Raw genomic sequence first — 15,358 nt, forward strand, 5'->3', positions numbered from 1 at the left:
TGCAGCTTCGAGAACGATTCCTACAATGACCATCACTGAAACCAATGAGCTGATCTACACCTCAGCAGCAGTGATCCTTGAGGTGCTTGGCTATCAACCAAAGAGCAACCATAAAGATACATATCCACCATGGAAGAGGAGGTTGGAGGCTAAAATCAAGGCAGCTCGGAGAGAAGTGAGCCAACTATCAGAGCTCCAGAAAGGTGCAATGAAAAAACAGGTACCCAGGAGGTACAGCCAGATGCCCATACCTGCCAAACAACGACTCCAAGCCTGGATGGATGGATGGATGGATGGATGGATGGCTGGATGGCTGGATGGCTGGCTGGCTGGCTGGCTGGCTGGATGGATGGATGGATGGATGGATGGATGGCTGGCTGGCTGGCTGGATGGATGGATGGATGGATGGATGGATGGATGGATGGATGGATGGATGGACGATGGATGGATTTATGGATGGATGGATGGATGGATGACCGATGGATGGATGAATGGATGGATGGATGGGTGGGTGGATGGATGGATGGATGGATGGATGGATGGATGGATGGATGAACAGAATAATCATCATGAATATGAAACTGTTGTTTTTAAACCGACAGACGAACCTGTTGTTTGATGTTTAGATAAAACTTCATGTCTGTGTTTCCTAATTTATTCCCGGCTGTGTTGCATCTTCAAGCATGAACATGCTGGTTTCTGCAGATTTAACTGCATCATGCAGTCAGACTGAAGGTCCTGATGCTTCAGACTTAGTCTGCAGAAATCACTGTACGCGGTTTGTCTCTTCACACCTCAGAGTTCATCAAGTTATCTAAAAACTAACTAAATTTGATGCTCCTTGTTTTTATGTTTAACACCAACACGTTATCGTCTCTTTGTCCAGGACGGATTACTGAATGAGTCAACTGGGCGCTGGCCCCGGGGCCTGTGGGTTAGGGGGCCCCTGTGTGAAGCTGTTCATGTTTGTGTTGGAAAGTAGGTCAGATGACTACAATAAGAAATACAAATGATCAGAAAAAGACACAAAACGACCAAATATAGACACAAATTATCAGGAAGAGAGACGACAACCACCAGGAGACAGAAAGGACGAGAGAAAATAGAAGATGAGAGAATAAAACGGCTTTTCGTTGAAGCTGGAGGAAAGACTGCTTGACGTGGAGAAGCTTCTGTTCAGGAACTGACATGTAGGTGGCAAACGGACAGAAACATGTCCAGTCTGGAACATGGACATGGACTTTTTGGTGGACTTGGACCAGTTTGAGCAGATGGAAGGTCACAGGTTGGACAGCGGGTTGAAGGGTTTGAGGACCAGACCCGTGTTTGGTTTTAGCTCCTTTTTTATTCTTTTCTAACCTAATAAAGAAACAATGCAGTATGCATGAATACATACAAACGTACGTGCATAAATACAAACATACATGCTTACAAATATTTACTGTAAATGTATGCATAAAGTTAATTAAAAAAAACGTAAACCCCTGCTTTAATTTCCAAAGTTTTTCCATTTATCCTTTTGGTCTGAGGCTGAAGTAGAAATAACTTATCTAAGCCTAGCCCTATAATACTTCCTGTACATGTGTACTCATTTAATATTAAAGAAAATAATACTTGCTCCCCGTGTTGATCAAAGTATTTGTGATCAAAAAATGAAATAAAATTAATAGTTTTCCAATAACAACAACAGCTAAAAAAAAAATCTGAAGCCACTAAAATATACATACATATAAACATCTATCTACATACACACACACACACACACACACACACACACATATATATATATATATAAATATATATACATATTTAGCCATTCATTCATTCATTTTCTGTTGACCACCAACGTATGCTCTCCTGGTGGTGGTGCCTCAAAAAGTTTGAGAACCTCAGGTGTTTGCAAATTCCCTCGCCTAATGAGAACTCCTAGAAAAAATATTAAATTAAATTTGTTAGCAGCCGTATTTAAATCATTAATTGTTTTTGATCCAGGAAATTGTTGGGATAGCAGGTTTTCCACTTCTCTTTTTAATAATATCATTCAGTAGGTTCCGTGTACTTTTACTGTTGTTTCTATTGTCCTCCAACAGTTTACTGTAATGATCCTTTTTTCAACCTTCTTTCCTTGGGGACCTCCTTCATATACTAAAAAGCCATGGACCCCCGCCCCACCCCACGCTGAAACCATGCTGGTTCTATGCTTTCAAAAGTGAGATTCTAAAGAATCAGAGTTAAATGAACAACATACAGCCTTTCTTTTTTCCTTGAAGTAGGGACAATTTGTGGACATTAATCACAATGTCTCTAATGTTCAAAGCCTCAGGGACCCCCTGTGCTCTTAGAGGACCCCCTTGGGGGGTCCCGGACCCCAGGTTGGGAACCAGCGGGCTAATGAACTGATCTCTGACCTCCTATATCGTCTCCATGTTTCTAGCTTTGTTCCATCCTACAGATTCAGGATCTGTATCAGAGGTCCATAAAGCAGCATGAAGGAAAGTTTCGCTTGTTTCTGTGAGTCTGGCTCCATCTGACACTTCTGTTCTACTATCGTGGCTTAAATATGTCCCAGCTGAGTTACCGTGGTAACAGGTTCTAGTTAACCGGTTTGATCCAGACCAAGACAACCGTCCAGCTGAGTTACCGTGGTAACCGGTTCTAGTTAACTGGACTGATATGGACCAAGTCAACAGTCCAGCTGGGTTACCGTGGTAACCGGTGCTGGTGAACCGATCAGATATGGACCAAGATAACATCCATCTTATTAAAGTCTTGTCTCAAAGAAGGTCCTATTTAGAGAGATCTCAGAATGCTGAATATTTCCTGCTCTCCTTTTTCTCTGGAGTTTGTTTGAACTTTTTCTTGCAGCGTATTGTTCCAGAAGATTATCAAATAATATTTATCTCTGGCACCTAAACTTTTACAAGTAGTTTCAGATGTATTTTTTAGAATAAATGTTGGTGGGACGTGCCTGGAACACCTCATCAGGGAGGCGTCCAGGAGGCATCCTGACCAGATGCCTGAGCCACCTCATCTGGCTCCTCTCGATGTGGAGGAGCAGCAGCTCTACTCTGAGCCCCTCCCGGATCACCGAGCTTCTCGCCCTATCTCTAAGGGAGAGCCCGGCCACCCTGCGGAGAAAACTCATTTCAGCCGCTTGTATTTGCGATCTTGTTCTTTCGGTTACTACCCACAGCTCGTGGCCATAGGTGAGGGTAGGAACGTAGGTCGACCGGTAAATGGAGAGCTTTGCCTTTTGGCTCAGCTCCTTCTTCACCACGACAGACCAATACAGAGTCTGCATCACTGCTGACGCCACACCGATCCGCCTGTCCATCTCCCGCTCCATCCTTCCCTCACTCCTGAACAAGACGCTGAGATACGTGAACTCCTCCACTTGGGGCAGGACCTCATTGCCGATTCGGAGAAAGCACTCCACCCTTTTCCAACTGTGGACCATGGTCTTGGATTTGGTGCTGATTCTCATCCCAGCCCACTTGGCTGCGAATCGGCTGCAGTTGGAGCACACCCTCCGTCCCCCTTTTTGAAGAGGGGGACCACCACCCCAGTCCGTCAGTCCAGGGGAACGGTCTCCAATGTCCATGCGATGCTGCAGAGGCGTGTCAGCCAAGACAGCCCTACAGCATCCAGAGCCTTAAGGAACTCTGGGCAGACCTCATCCACGCCCGGGGCCTTGCCACCAAGGAGCTTTTAAACCACCTCAACGACCTCAGCCCCAGAGATGGGAGAGCCAGCAGCAGCTACCCCAGACTCTGCTTCCTCATCTGAAGATGTGTTGGTGGGATTGAGAAGGTCTTCGAAGTATTTTCTCCACCGCCTCACAACGTCCCGAGTCGAGGTCAGCAGCCCCCCATCCCCACTGTACACAGTGTTGACGGAGCACCGCTTTCCCCTCCTGAGCAGCCAGATGGTGGACCAGAATCTCTTCGAAGCCATCCAGAAGTCATTCTCCATGGCCTCTCCAAACTCCTCCCATGCCCAAGTTTTTGCTTTAGTGACTGCCGAAGCTGCGCTCCGCTTAGCCTGCCGATACCCATCAGCTGCCTCTGGAGTCCCACAGGCCAAAAAGGTCTGATGGGACTCCTTCTTCAGCTTGACGGCATCCCTTACTGCTGGTGTCCACCAACGAGTTCGGGGGTTACCGCCATGACAGGCACCGACGACCTTATGGCCACAGCTGCGGCTGGTCACCTCGACAATAGAGGCACGGAACACAGCCCACTCGGACTCAATGTCCCCCGCCTCACCCGGGACATGATTGAAGCTCCGACCGGGCCCCATGGGCAAAGGCCCGGCCACCAAGCACTCGCCTCCGTGCCCCACCTCCAGGCCTGGCTCCAGAGGGGGGCCCCGATAACTCACGTCCGGGAAAGGGAAACCTGGGTCCATAGTTTGTTGTCATCAGAGGGGTGTTTTTGAGCCGTGCTTCATGTGGTCTCTCTCCTAGACACCTGTTTGCCATGGGTGACCCTACCAGGGGCATAAAGCCCCCAACAACATAGCCACTAGGATCATCAGGATGCACAAACTCCTCCACCACGATAAGATGGCGGCTCAGGGAGAAGGCATTTTTAAGGTCCTGAAAAAAAACTGACTTAAAGTTGGTCAGAAGATGAAAATGAATGTGTCTACAGGAACCTGAACAGATTAAAAGCTGGTGTGTTCTATGTCTGCATGACTTCCTCCATCAGCCATCCTGGAGTCAATAATGGACTTCAGTCACATGAGCGGTCTGTAGACCTGATCGATCCTCTCCTTCGTGGATGAAGGGCGTGACAATGACGTATTTCTGGTGAACTTTAAGCTACTGGCTCGTATTCAGAATGAAGAAACTAAACCAGAAACTGACCTTCAGATTCACAGTTTTTATACAGATCTCACGGACACTAATTATTTTATATGTGACTAGAATCTAAAAACTTCTTATTTATACACAAGCTCAGATGGACACACACAAACACACACACACACACACACACACACACACACACACACACACACACACACACACACACGCACGCATGCACACACATACACACATTTCATTTGACACTTATTTCACTCCGTACCTGCCGGTTGTTCCTGTTTTCTACCTGATGCTGTTGCATTTTTTAAGGAAAATATCATAAAAAATCATTAATTTTATCTCCCTGAGTTTTGCCTGCAGGTCAACCAATCAGAGAGAAGGACTTCTGCAACCTGACAGGTAAAAATCAAGGTTTACTTCTCCAGGTGCGCTCAGGTATATGCAGGTGTGAACATCTGGAGCCACAGCTTTACCTTCAGATGCTGCTGCTTACTTCACTGCTTCATGTTCTGATGATCCCTCAGAACCAGAACATGGAGGTCCAGAACCACATCCAGAACCAGAAGAAGAAAAGCAGCTGCAGAGCTTTGTTAAACAGAACCATAGCTCCACATGGCGTCTGTTAGTTCTGCAGGTCCAACAGCAGCGGGTTCTTATTAAACCAGAACTCTGGGTTCTAACACGGACACCAGGACTTCCAGAGACCAGGACGGGACTTCATCACTTTCTATTCATTAATAACTAAAAAAAAAAGAAAAGACTCTTCTGGAGGTTATCCGTTCCTCATCAGCCGTTAATTAGCCGTCAGGTTACGCTCCAATTAACATCTACTTACAACTTCCTCACGCGCAAACAGCAACACCGCAAACATGCAAACAAACAGCGCGCGCCTTCAGCACAACAAACAGCCCAGGTTGCTTCTTACCTCAAGGTCTCTGTCAGGGTGAAACTTCAGGCGGAATTCAGGTCAAAGACAGAAACTGCAGATAATCAGCCGCAACAACCCGCTGCTGCACACACTCTTTTTCCTCACTTATCAGTGAGCATGCGTAGAACCTTCCGGTCCCTGTCACATTAAAATAAAACACACACACACACACACACACACACACACACACACACACACACACACACACACACACACACACACACACACACACACATATGTATATAATTTATCTTTAATTCATTTACTTATTCATTATTCAATATCTATCTATCTATCTATCATGGAGATGTTTCCATGCCACAGCAACAAGAATAGGAGAATTATAAAATAAAGACATGTACTGAATTAAAAATGGCAGGCAGAAATGGGGGTTGATGGGAGGTATAGCAGGAATGACAGTAGCTCCTACCTGCACCGGGGGGCAGGGGGGAGGGGGGCGTCTCCATTGAAGGAGCCATTAAAGGTGGTGTCCATGATCGATGTCAGCTTGGCCGACATTCTTCTACCCACCACCTTCTTGATGGAGTCCAGTGACCCACCATGGACAGATCCAGCTCCCTTAAGTTTCTTCCCGTCTCAGTCTAGGCTGCAGAAAACTCATCTGTTTCCATGGTAACATAACATTTCAGTTCAGCTTGGATTCATTTATTCATTGAATCTAAGCCAGTGGTTCTTAATATGGGTATGATTGAAGCCCAGGGGTTCGTGAGTCAGTCTCAGGAGTTCGGCGGAGGTCAAGACACACACCCGACTCATATGATTCGGGATGACATGTCATGCTTGGCCATCATTGGCTGCAGGTGAACACGCTACATTTTGTGCACCAGTAAAACGTACACCTATGTCTTGAATTTAGTACAATCGTATTTTATTTTTCAATAAAGAAGGATTTGGTGAATGCACATATGAAACTGGTGGGGTTCAGTACCTCCAACAAGGTTAAGAACCACTGATCTTGGATGAACGTGTTTCAAACAGAAAAGTCCAGCACCTGGTCCTCGACAAGAACCTTCTGTGTTTGGGCTTTTACTTTGAAGGTCTGTACCGGAAGTCTCGTGCTGAATGTTGCGGGTTTGATTCCCAGTCTGATAACTGACTCCATCGTCTCCGGCCAGGACCACCTGCGCGGACCTCCAGTGGACTGAACCGAGCCGAGCCGAACTTTGACGCCCAGCCGGGAGCCGGAGCTCTCAGCGGGGGTTCTGCAGCTGTCTGCCCGCCTGCATGGAGCCACCGGGCGGCCCCGGGCGGAGGATCTTCCTGCTGCAGCTTGTGGTGCTCTGCATCTGCTTCAGACCGCGACACGCAGAGCGGGTGAGTGAACCCACCCGAGACCGGGTCCAGGACCAGAGTCCTGACACCGGTCCAGGTTTCTGATTGATTAATTTGTTGATTATTGATGATTCCAGACTATGTTTAAAAAACAATGATAAACCTGAAACTTTTCAGTATTTTCATCTAGTTACAGATTAATTTGAGTTTATTGGTCACATGATCAGAAAACCAGATTGATTAAGTCACCTGTTGCTTTGTAGGATGTGTTTGTGTTCACGGGACAGGTCTGCGTTACCATGGAAACGGACAGATGTGTGTAAAGTTTCTCACTCAGATCTGAAGTTAAGATTGATCAGCTTCAAAGAGACAAAAACAGGAAAACCCTGAATGATAATAATAATAATAATAATAATAATAATAATAATAATAACAATAATAATAATAACGTGGTAAGCTACTTTTTTAGCATCAGTGTATTTTAAATCTGTGAGCAGAAAAGTAAAACTCTGACACGTATTTAAAATAATAAAATATATTAAAAATATATATTAAATTTCTTCAGATTGGGAAGTTTATTTTCAAAGATTCTAAATTGCTCCTCTCTCCTTTCTCACCAAGAAAAACAGAAATACAGGTATAATGTGGTTGAGGAATGTTTTTACTTTTCTATAAATGTTAAATAATTTTTATTCTAGTCTCAGAAAAATCTGCTGGCGCATTAAAGGTGTTAAAGCTGCTTTGGTCTTCCTGCCACTAGATGTCACTACATCCTCCTTTAAAGTAAAGAATATTAAAGCGGGGTCCCAAAATCGGTGCTCTGTCCTGCAGATTTTCCAGTGTTTTCTGCTTCAACACACCTGACTCAAATGAAATGGATCCAACAGTCAGTTAAGTTTTGCACAATGACTCATCAATTTGAGGTGGTTTTGGAGCAGAAACACATCAATAACCTACAGCATTGTGGCCCTCGAGCCGGACACCCCTGTCTTAAAGGATATCACAGTTTTTTACAGGTGGAGATGAAGTTAGAGATGATGGTGGAGATGAAGGTGGAGTTGGTGGTGGAGATGAAGGTGGAGATGATGGTGGAGATGATGGTGGACATTGTGGTGGAGATTGAGTTCTACCACTAATATTTAAATATGGAGCTGTTCCTGCTTAGTCCTAATTGCTGACTCATACAGGAAGGGATGGTTCTTTCCACCAATCAGTGGATTGTAGCATGTCAAGGCTCCACCCCTTTGGAGTCGGATCTGTTAGATTGGGACACCGACAAAAGGTCTCAAGTAAAACGGCTTTTATTACACCCTTCCCAGTTTTTCCTTGTGGAAACCAAAATAATGTGTACTGGACCGTCTCGTACCGAACCATCCCATACCGAACTGAACTGTCCCGTACTAGACCATCTCATACCGGACCGTCCCGTACCGAACTGAACCATCTCGTACCGGACCATCTCGTACCGGACCGTCCCGTACCGAACCGTCCCGTACCGAACTGAACCATCTCGTACCGGACCGTCTCGTACCTGACCGTCCTGTACCGGACCGTCCTGTACCGGACCGTCCTGTACCGAATCATCCCATACCCAACTGAACTGTCCCGTACTAGACCATCTCGTACCGGACCGTCCCGTACCGAACCGTCCCGTACCGAACTGAACCATCTCGTACCGGACCGTCTCGTACCGAACTGAACCGTCTCATACCGGACCGTCTCGTACCGGACCGTCCTGTACCGAACCATCCCGTACTGAACCATCCCGTACCAAACTGAACTGTCCCGTACTAGACCGTCTCGTACCGGACTGAACCGTCTCACACCGGACCGTCTCGTAGCGGACCATCTCGTACCGGACTGTCTCGTACTGGACCGTCTCGTACTGGACCGTCCTGTACCAAACTGTCCTGTACCGAACTGAACCGTCTCGTACCGGACCGTCCTGTACTGACCCGGGACTTAGCGGGACCTGTTGGTGGAAACGGGCCTTTGGGCCGGTTCTGGTGAAGAAGACTGTTACTGTCGTACCATTAAACAAAGAAATGTTTACGTGTTTGTGAAGACCTTCAGTTTTTTCTTAAACCTGCCAGAAGTTCGTCTGCATTTTCCTCTGCTGCTAAACTCAGCGAGGTCCTCATGAAACAGCTGAATTATGTGATGATCAAACTCTGAAACATGGTCCTGTCGGATTCTCTGGATCTCAACGTTAATCAGACTAAATTCAGTTTGTATGTTTGATGGAGATGAAAACACCTTCATCCTCCTCTCAGCTGCTGGATGCGACACGTCAGTTTTTTCTCTGAGGAAATCGAAGAATGTAAAAAGAATGTTAGACAGGAAATAAGAGCTGTCTGTCTGTCTGTGGGAGACAGACGGCTGTCTCTCTGTTGTTTTAGTTCGTCTGTTTTCTCTTTCAGCCTTTTGTCCTGATCTGTTGTTATTACTGACCCAAACACACTCACAAGCTTCCAGCACTTCCGAGGACATGGCATTGGCTTTGAGTTCAGATTCCTGTTCCCCACATCAGTGAAACGAACTCCCTGTCAGAGACGTCAACAGAATGAAAACAGAAGTTAAACTTCTTTTTCAGTCTAAACATCTGTTTCACACGTTTTAACTACGACAAAAACCCCAAACAAGCCGACGGTCAGTTTATTCGTCCAGAAACGTGTCGTTTGGGTTTGGAAAAGAAACTGGCTGCGCGTCATTCATCCACTTTCAAGTCAGCTTTATTTATACAATTCAATATAACAATATATATAACAATATATAACAATTCACAACACAGTCTATGCAATTCAATCCAATTCATTATGATCCAGTTAAAACCACAAGATCCACGAGTCCAGTTTCTAATGACTGTCTGCACATAAACTGGTTAATAAAATAATCTAGCTTAGGAAAACCTCCATCAGAACCAGGAAGGAAAACCTCCATCAGAACCAGGAAGGAAAACCTCCATCAGAACCAGGAAGGAAAACCTCCATCAGGATCAGAACCAGGGAGGAAACTCTACCAGGACCAGAACCAGGGAGGAAACTCTACCAGGACCAGAACCAGGGAGGAAACTCTATCAGGACCAGAACCACGGAGGAAACTCTATCAGGACCAGAACCAGGGAGGAAACTCTATCAGGACCTGAACCACGGAGGAAACTCTATCAGGACCAGAACCAGGGAGGAAACTCTATCAGGACCAGAACCAGGGAGGAAACTCTATCAGGACCTGAACCAGGGAGGAAACTCTATCAGGACCAGAACCAGGGAGGAAACTCTATCAGGACCTGAACCACGGAGGAAACTCTATCAGGACCTGAACCACGGAGGAAACTCTATCAGGACCAGAACCACGGAGGAAACTCTATCAGGACGCACATCTTCCTGAACCATTAAGGGAACGACAGGAAAGACGGTTCTGATAACTGAAGGTCTGCCTCCCGTTCTACCTTTAGAACCTCTTGGATCCACCAGTAAACCTGCTGACTGAAGCTGTGATGGAAAATCTGGATCTCTGAGATCTTGTTTTTTGGGTCACTTGTTGGATTTAATGGAATTTATGTCCAAACTTCATTCCTATCGTAAACACCCATAAAAAGACATACATGCTCTCTTTCTTTATATGTTCTATAAAAAATAATAACTTTTTATTTTTCCCACAGTAAAAATGAAAAAGCTACCAGAAAGCAAAACTGGACCCCTGGAACTGTAACTGGTGTATGAAAACCCCTGCAAGAAGCTCCAGTAGACCCCGGTTTTTGTGTAGCATTTGGACAGTACATCTAGACCACACGTGTCAAACTCCGGTCCTCGCGGGCCGGTATCCTGCAGGTTTTCATTGTTTCCCTGATTTTACACACCTGACTGAAATTAATTGGTTATTGTGAGGAAGTTGACAAGAAGCTGTTGGATCCATTTGATTTTATTCAGGTGTGTTAGTTCAGGGAAACAATGAAAACCTGCAGGATACTGGCCCTCGAGGACCAGAGTTTGACACCTCTGATCTAGACTGTATATAAAAGGTGGGCGGAGCCTCTGTGACATTATCTGTAGGTTTCTGAAGAGCTGAATTGTAGCTCATTGGACGGTTCCTACGTAGGCAGCGTCACGCATTTTGTGATTCCCAGAAAATCCCAGAAAATCCTTCTGTGAAGGTGGGGGTGTATGATTGACAGCCATCAATCTCCGAGCTGCCTGTAGCTAAGAGCTAACCGAGCTAACCCCGAGCTAACGGTTGCTTACAAACTAACGGAGGTAGACAGGCTAAAGTTAAGGTGCGCTGTTAGCTGGCTAAAAACTGCGGTTGTGCTGCTCTCTCCCTTCTTCCTCCAGATCTACCATCCTGCTGGTTGTAGTGTTTCCCTGCTGCAACACAGCTGACTGGTGCAGAAGTTAACAACAAGTTGTTGAGGTGCGTTTTCCAAGGGACACAGCAACTCTCCAGGACCGGAGTGGGTGATCTCTGCCGTAGACTGGAAGGTTCCTGCTTTTCAATGTTCTCATTTTTAAAATCTTATTAAGAATATCTTATTAAAGTGTAGCTCCACCCCCTACTTTCTGCGTAACTCCACCCTCTGTCGATTTGAAAAATACCTGAAACTGCAAGGGTGGGAGGTGTGGGGTGATCAGGGGGCGGAGAGTGGGCGGGTCAGGATGCACAGGCAGAAATGATTGACACACAGCAGCTCAGCTCACTGGTAAGATGGAAAGCGAGATTCACAAAGCAGCTACACCACAGAGCATCTTTGACGTGGAAGTTTTCCCTCCTGAATCTCCTCAGCTACACATGAACCAGGTGGTCAGGATCAGCGGGTAAAGAATAAAGTCCGGAGTTACTTTTACACCCTCAGAAGCACAAATCCGTCCCATTGCAGGAATATTTCATCAGAAACTCTGTGAAAGAATAGAAGTCTAAAACTAGCAGATCTACACCAGATAAGTTCACATCCCTTCATATGCGTTAGTGGGCGTGGCTTCTATGCCTGCAAGATGAGGACCCGCCTACCTGCATCTGGAGGGAGGGGCTGTGGGGGTTTACAATTTCTCGAGATTTTCTATGGGTCACCAAGTAAAGTGTTATTTTTTTAGCCCGCTGTACTCAAAATGTATATGTGCAGTTCACCTATCAGCCACATGAGGGAGCTTCTCTTTATCTATCTATCTATCTATCTATCTATCTATCTATCTATCTATCTATATATCTATATATCTATCTATCTATCTATCTATCTATCTATCTATATATATATATACATATATATACATATATATATATACTACTGTTCAAAAGTTCGGGGTCACTTTGTCATGGGATTCAATAGGGAAGTGACCCCAAACTTTTGAACAGTAGTGTATATATATATATATGTTCATGAGTTTTTAGCATCACATCCGTCAAAAAAGTCAGCAACCAGCCAAAAGAAATGGATGCTTGGCTAATTAAAAGGAAAAACGTAGCTAAAGACTGGGAAGACGTCTCTGAGGGAAGCCAGCATGAAAACCTCAACTGACCCTAAATGGGAAAAACAAACACACACAAAAAAAAAACAGGTTTTAGCCAAAGAAAAGATTGTAGCGAATGTTAGCGAACATGAGTGATGCCATGGGGATGATGGACGAGGAAGGCGGAAGCAGGGGATGCGTGTTGCGTTCTCCTCATGTCCTCCGAACTGGAAAGTCCTTTTAAAAACCAGCAGGCCGTCTCTCACATCAGCAAGGTGGACTGGCCTGATGTCATGTGGTTAAAACGTATAAGGACAGGTGCATTTACACATTATTTTTGTCTTCTGCCAGGCCAGCATTTAAACACACTTCAACAGAGGCATGTTTCTGACACCACGGATAGATGTGCTAAACATCTATTTAAACAGCTTAAATGATTCACTTTCATTATTTTTCTCTGGAGAGGAGAAAAAGAGAGCCGGCCATATTTTATACTTATTTTTATGAAATGTACATATTATACTGATGAACATAAAAACAACGAGACACACTGTTAATTCTTCCTAAATTCATGTATTTTGCCTCAATTCTACTTCAGAATATGTTGTGCAGTGGGTGCATAAAAAGTTATGATAAAATATTTAAACATATTTTAGACATAACTTACGGTTCTTATTGTTCTGATGTGCAAAACATTGATTGTTATGAAAGGTTTGCATTGATTGTTTGGTTTTATTCGAACTAGGGAGAAAAACAAATGAGGTAAAGTGTCTTATTTTGTTGTTTGTTTTGTTAAGTAAAAATTGTCATTTACATGTTACACGTAATCGTCAGGCACATGTAAGAACTCTTTATTATTTCCCCTCACTGCATTTTCTTATTGTTGTCAGCAACAAACTAACAGAGTTTGAATAAAAACGTTGGGATTTTATCAGATGTCAATGTCTTTAAAATAGTTGTGTGAAGTGGATGCATAACTAACAATAAAAACAGTCAGAAATGTTTGTTAATGCACAAATTCTGTTCATGATTTATAAGCGTTATCCACTTTAAAAAGTGGGTCCCCTGAAAAAAAACACGGGCGTTTTTACCCACAAAATCAGTTTTTTAAAGACATTTAAAAACAACTCATTTTATCAACCGTAAAAGTTCATCGAGTGTTCAGTAAGTAAGACTGTTGTTACAGCTCAAAAAAAATAAAAAAATAAAAAAAATTAGGTGCACTTTAAGATCTACAAGGATCAAAGATGTGAAAAATGATTTAAAAAATGAGCATAAAACAGGAAAATGTTGTCAGACAAAACAAAATGAAGAAAAATGGCTTTGATCTCAAATATTTCATCTGAGTTTTGTGTTTTTGTAGATTACAAGAGAAAAATTTCCTCAGTCTTGAAGAAAATGAGGATTAACTGTTGATCAGACAAAGATTCTTCCATCCTGTAAAATCCTGTTTTCTAGTTCAGACTACACATTTAAACTCATCCATCATGGTGCCAAGGTACAAAGGAAAATTTTGGCATTCCAGGTTTTTTTCCAGCTTCCACACTGACGGCAGCCCATGAGGGTCACGTGCACAAATGCAAATAGAATAAACCCAAACCAAATTCCTTATCATCAACTACAGAGACTCGTTTCTGCTGCAGGACGTGTTGAGGCAGGAATAGAGATAAGACCAGGCCAAGCCTAGTTTCACAGGACAGTTTCTTGTGCAGGATACATGAAGGATGCTCCCTGAACAGTCTGAGACATAAAACCACGAGGAGACGTGGAGGATGAGGGACTGACGCAGAGTCCAGAGGAAACAGAATCACGTTATTGTCATTGCACAGGGCAGGTGGCGTCCGTCTCCCATGCAGGAGATCCAAGCTTGAATCTTACAGGGGACGAATGAAAACACCTTCCAGTTGGGTCCTTCAGCAACACCCTTAACGCTACTAAACACCTCCAGATGTAAGTCACTTTGGAGAAAAGGGTCTGCTGAATGACTGCAGACAGAATACATTCGCGGACAGCAACAATTATTGCACAAGAAATGACTCATTTCTTCATGAAGCAGAGTTCAGGGATGAGAAGCTCTGGAATAAAAACAAGTTTTTCTTTTTGCTTTCATGACCCTAAAACGCCTCCATGAGGGCAACAGTTCAAAAAGATGGTGACCAGGGTGGGAGGGGCCTCTGAGGGTACTGTGGGCTCTCCTGGTGCAGCATGTGTCCTCGAGAGATGGAAGAAAACTATCGATGAGTTTTTGGGGCAACTGGCAAACAACACGACTGCAGCCTTGGCTCCACGCCGTCTCTACAGTGCAACAATCCTCCTCAATGCATACCCAGGGTCTGAAATCAGAGACCCTCTTACGACCTGGTATAAAAACAAAGGAACGGCTCCTTGTTCAGAGCAACTTTTCTTTTTGGTGATTAAATCTCAGTTAAAATGACATTACGAAGCACCGCCAAGAAGAAAGAACACAATCTGGTGGATGACCTCTATGCTCCTCCGTAGTTTCTGAGTCGTGTTCTGGTTCTACGTCTAAGGAAGACGCTGCGCTGTGATGGCGTCATGCTGCTACGTAGCTGAGACATCAATCACTATCTGACTGATGCTTCGCCTCTTGGATAAGATTAGTGTTGGCTGAGGTAACGTAATGAGATCAAAGCTTAAAGATTATATCCGCACCATAACCATCCCGACCCGTTGGTGGAAACCAGGCTTTACCTCCTACACCTGCACTGTTAGGGTGTGGTTTCCAGAAACTGGACCGTAAAGCTGGAGAAGCCAAGAAGGTTGTTGAAGGCTAACGGAGTCACCTCATCATCAGCTGATCAAAGAGCACAACAACATAAACACAACAACAGGTAACCAAACAGGTGGAGG

General features: G+C 44.6%; 2 protein-coding genes across 4 annotated transcripts in view; one reads left to right on the forward strand and one right to left on the reverse strand.

Annotated features, from left to right (window-relative positions):
• Positions 1 to 5,851, reverse strand: part of col4a4 (collagen, type IV, alpha 4) — a 78,778-nt gene extending 72,927 nt beyond the window's left edge. Inside the window, exon 1 of one of the 2 annotated variants that reach the window (XM_041995185.1) lies at positions 5,751 to 5,851. The gene's annotated coding sequence lies outside the window, so the exon portion shown is untranslated. Of the gene's footprint in view, positions 1 to 251; positions 307 to 5,750 lie in introns of those variants that run through there. The other variant, XM_041995186.1, reaches the window with a different exon arrangement.
• The window catches only part of col4a3 (collagen, type IV, alpha 3), a 76,406-nt gene continuing 66,254 nt past the window's right edge, over positions 5,207 to 15,358 (forward strand). Inside the window, exons 1-2 of one of the 2 annotated variants that reach the window (XM_041995190.1) lie at positions 5,207 to 5,224; positions 6,890 to 7,088. In XM_041995190.1, the coding sequence (XP_041851124.1) occupies positions 6,999 to 7,088 (90 nt within the window). In that variant the 5' untranslated portion in view covers positions 5,207 to 5,224; positions 6,890 to 6,998. Of the gene's footprint in view, positions 5,225 to 6,865; positions 7,089 to 15,358 lie in introns of those variants that run through there. The other variant, XM_041995189.1, reaches the window with a different exon arrangement.

Source organism: Melanotaenia boesemani, chromosome 9 (genome assembly GCF_017639745.1).
Source record: "Melanotaenia boesemani isolate fMelBoe1 chromosome 9, fMelBoe1.pri, whole genome shotgun sequence".
Taxonomy (NCBI): domain Eukaryota; kingdom Metazoa; phylum Chordata; class Actinopteri; order Atheriniformes; family Melanotaeniidae; genus Melanotaenia; species Melanotaenia boesemani.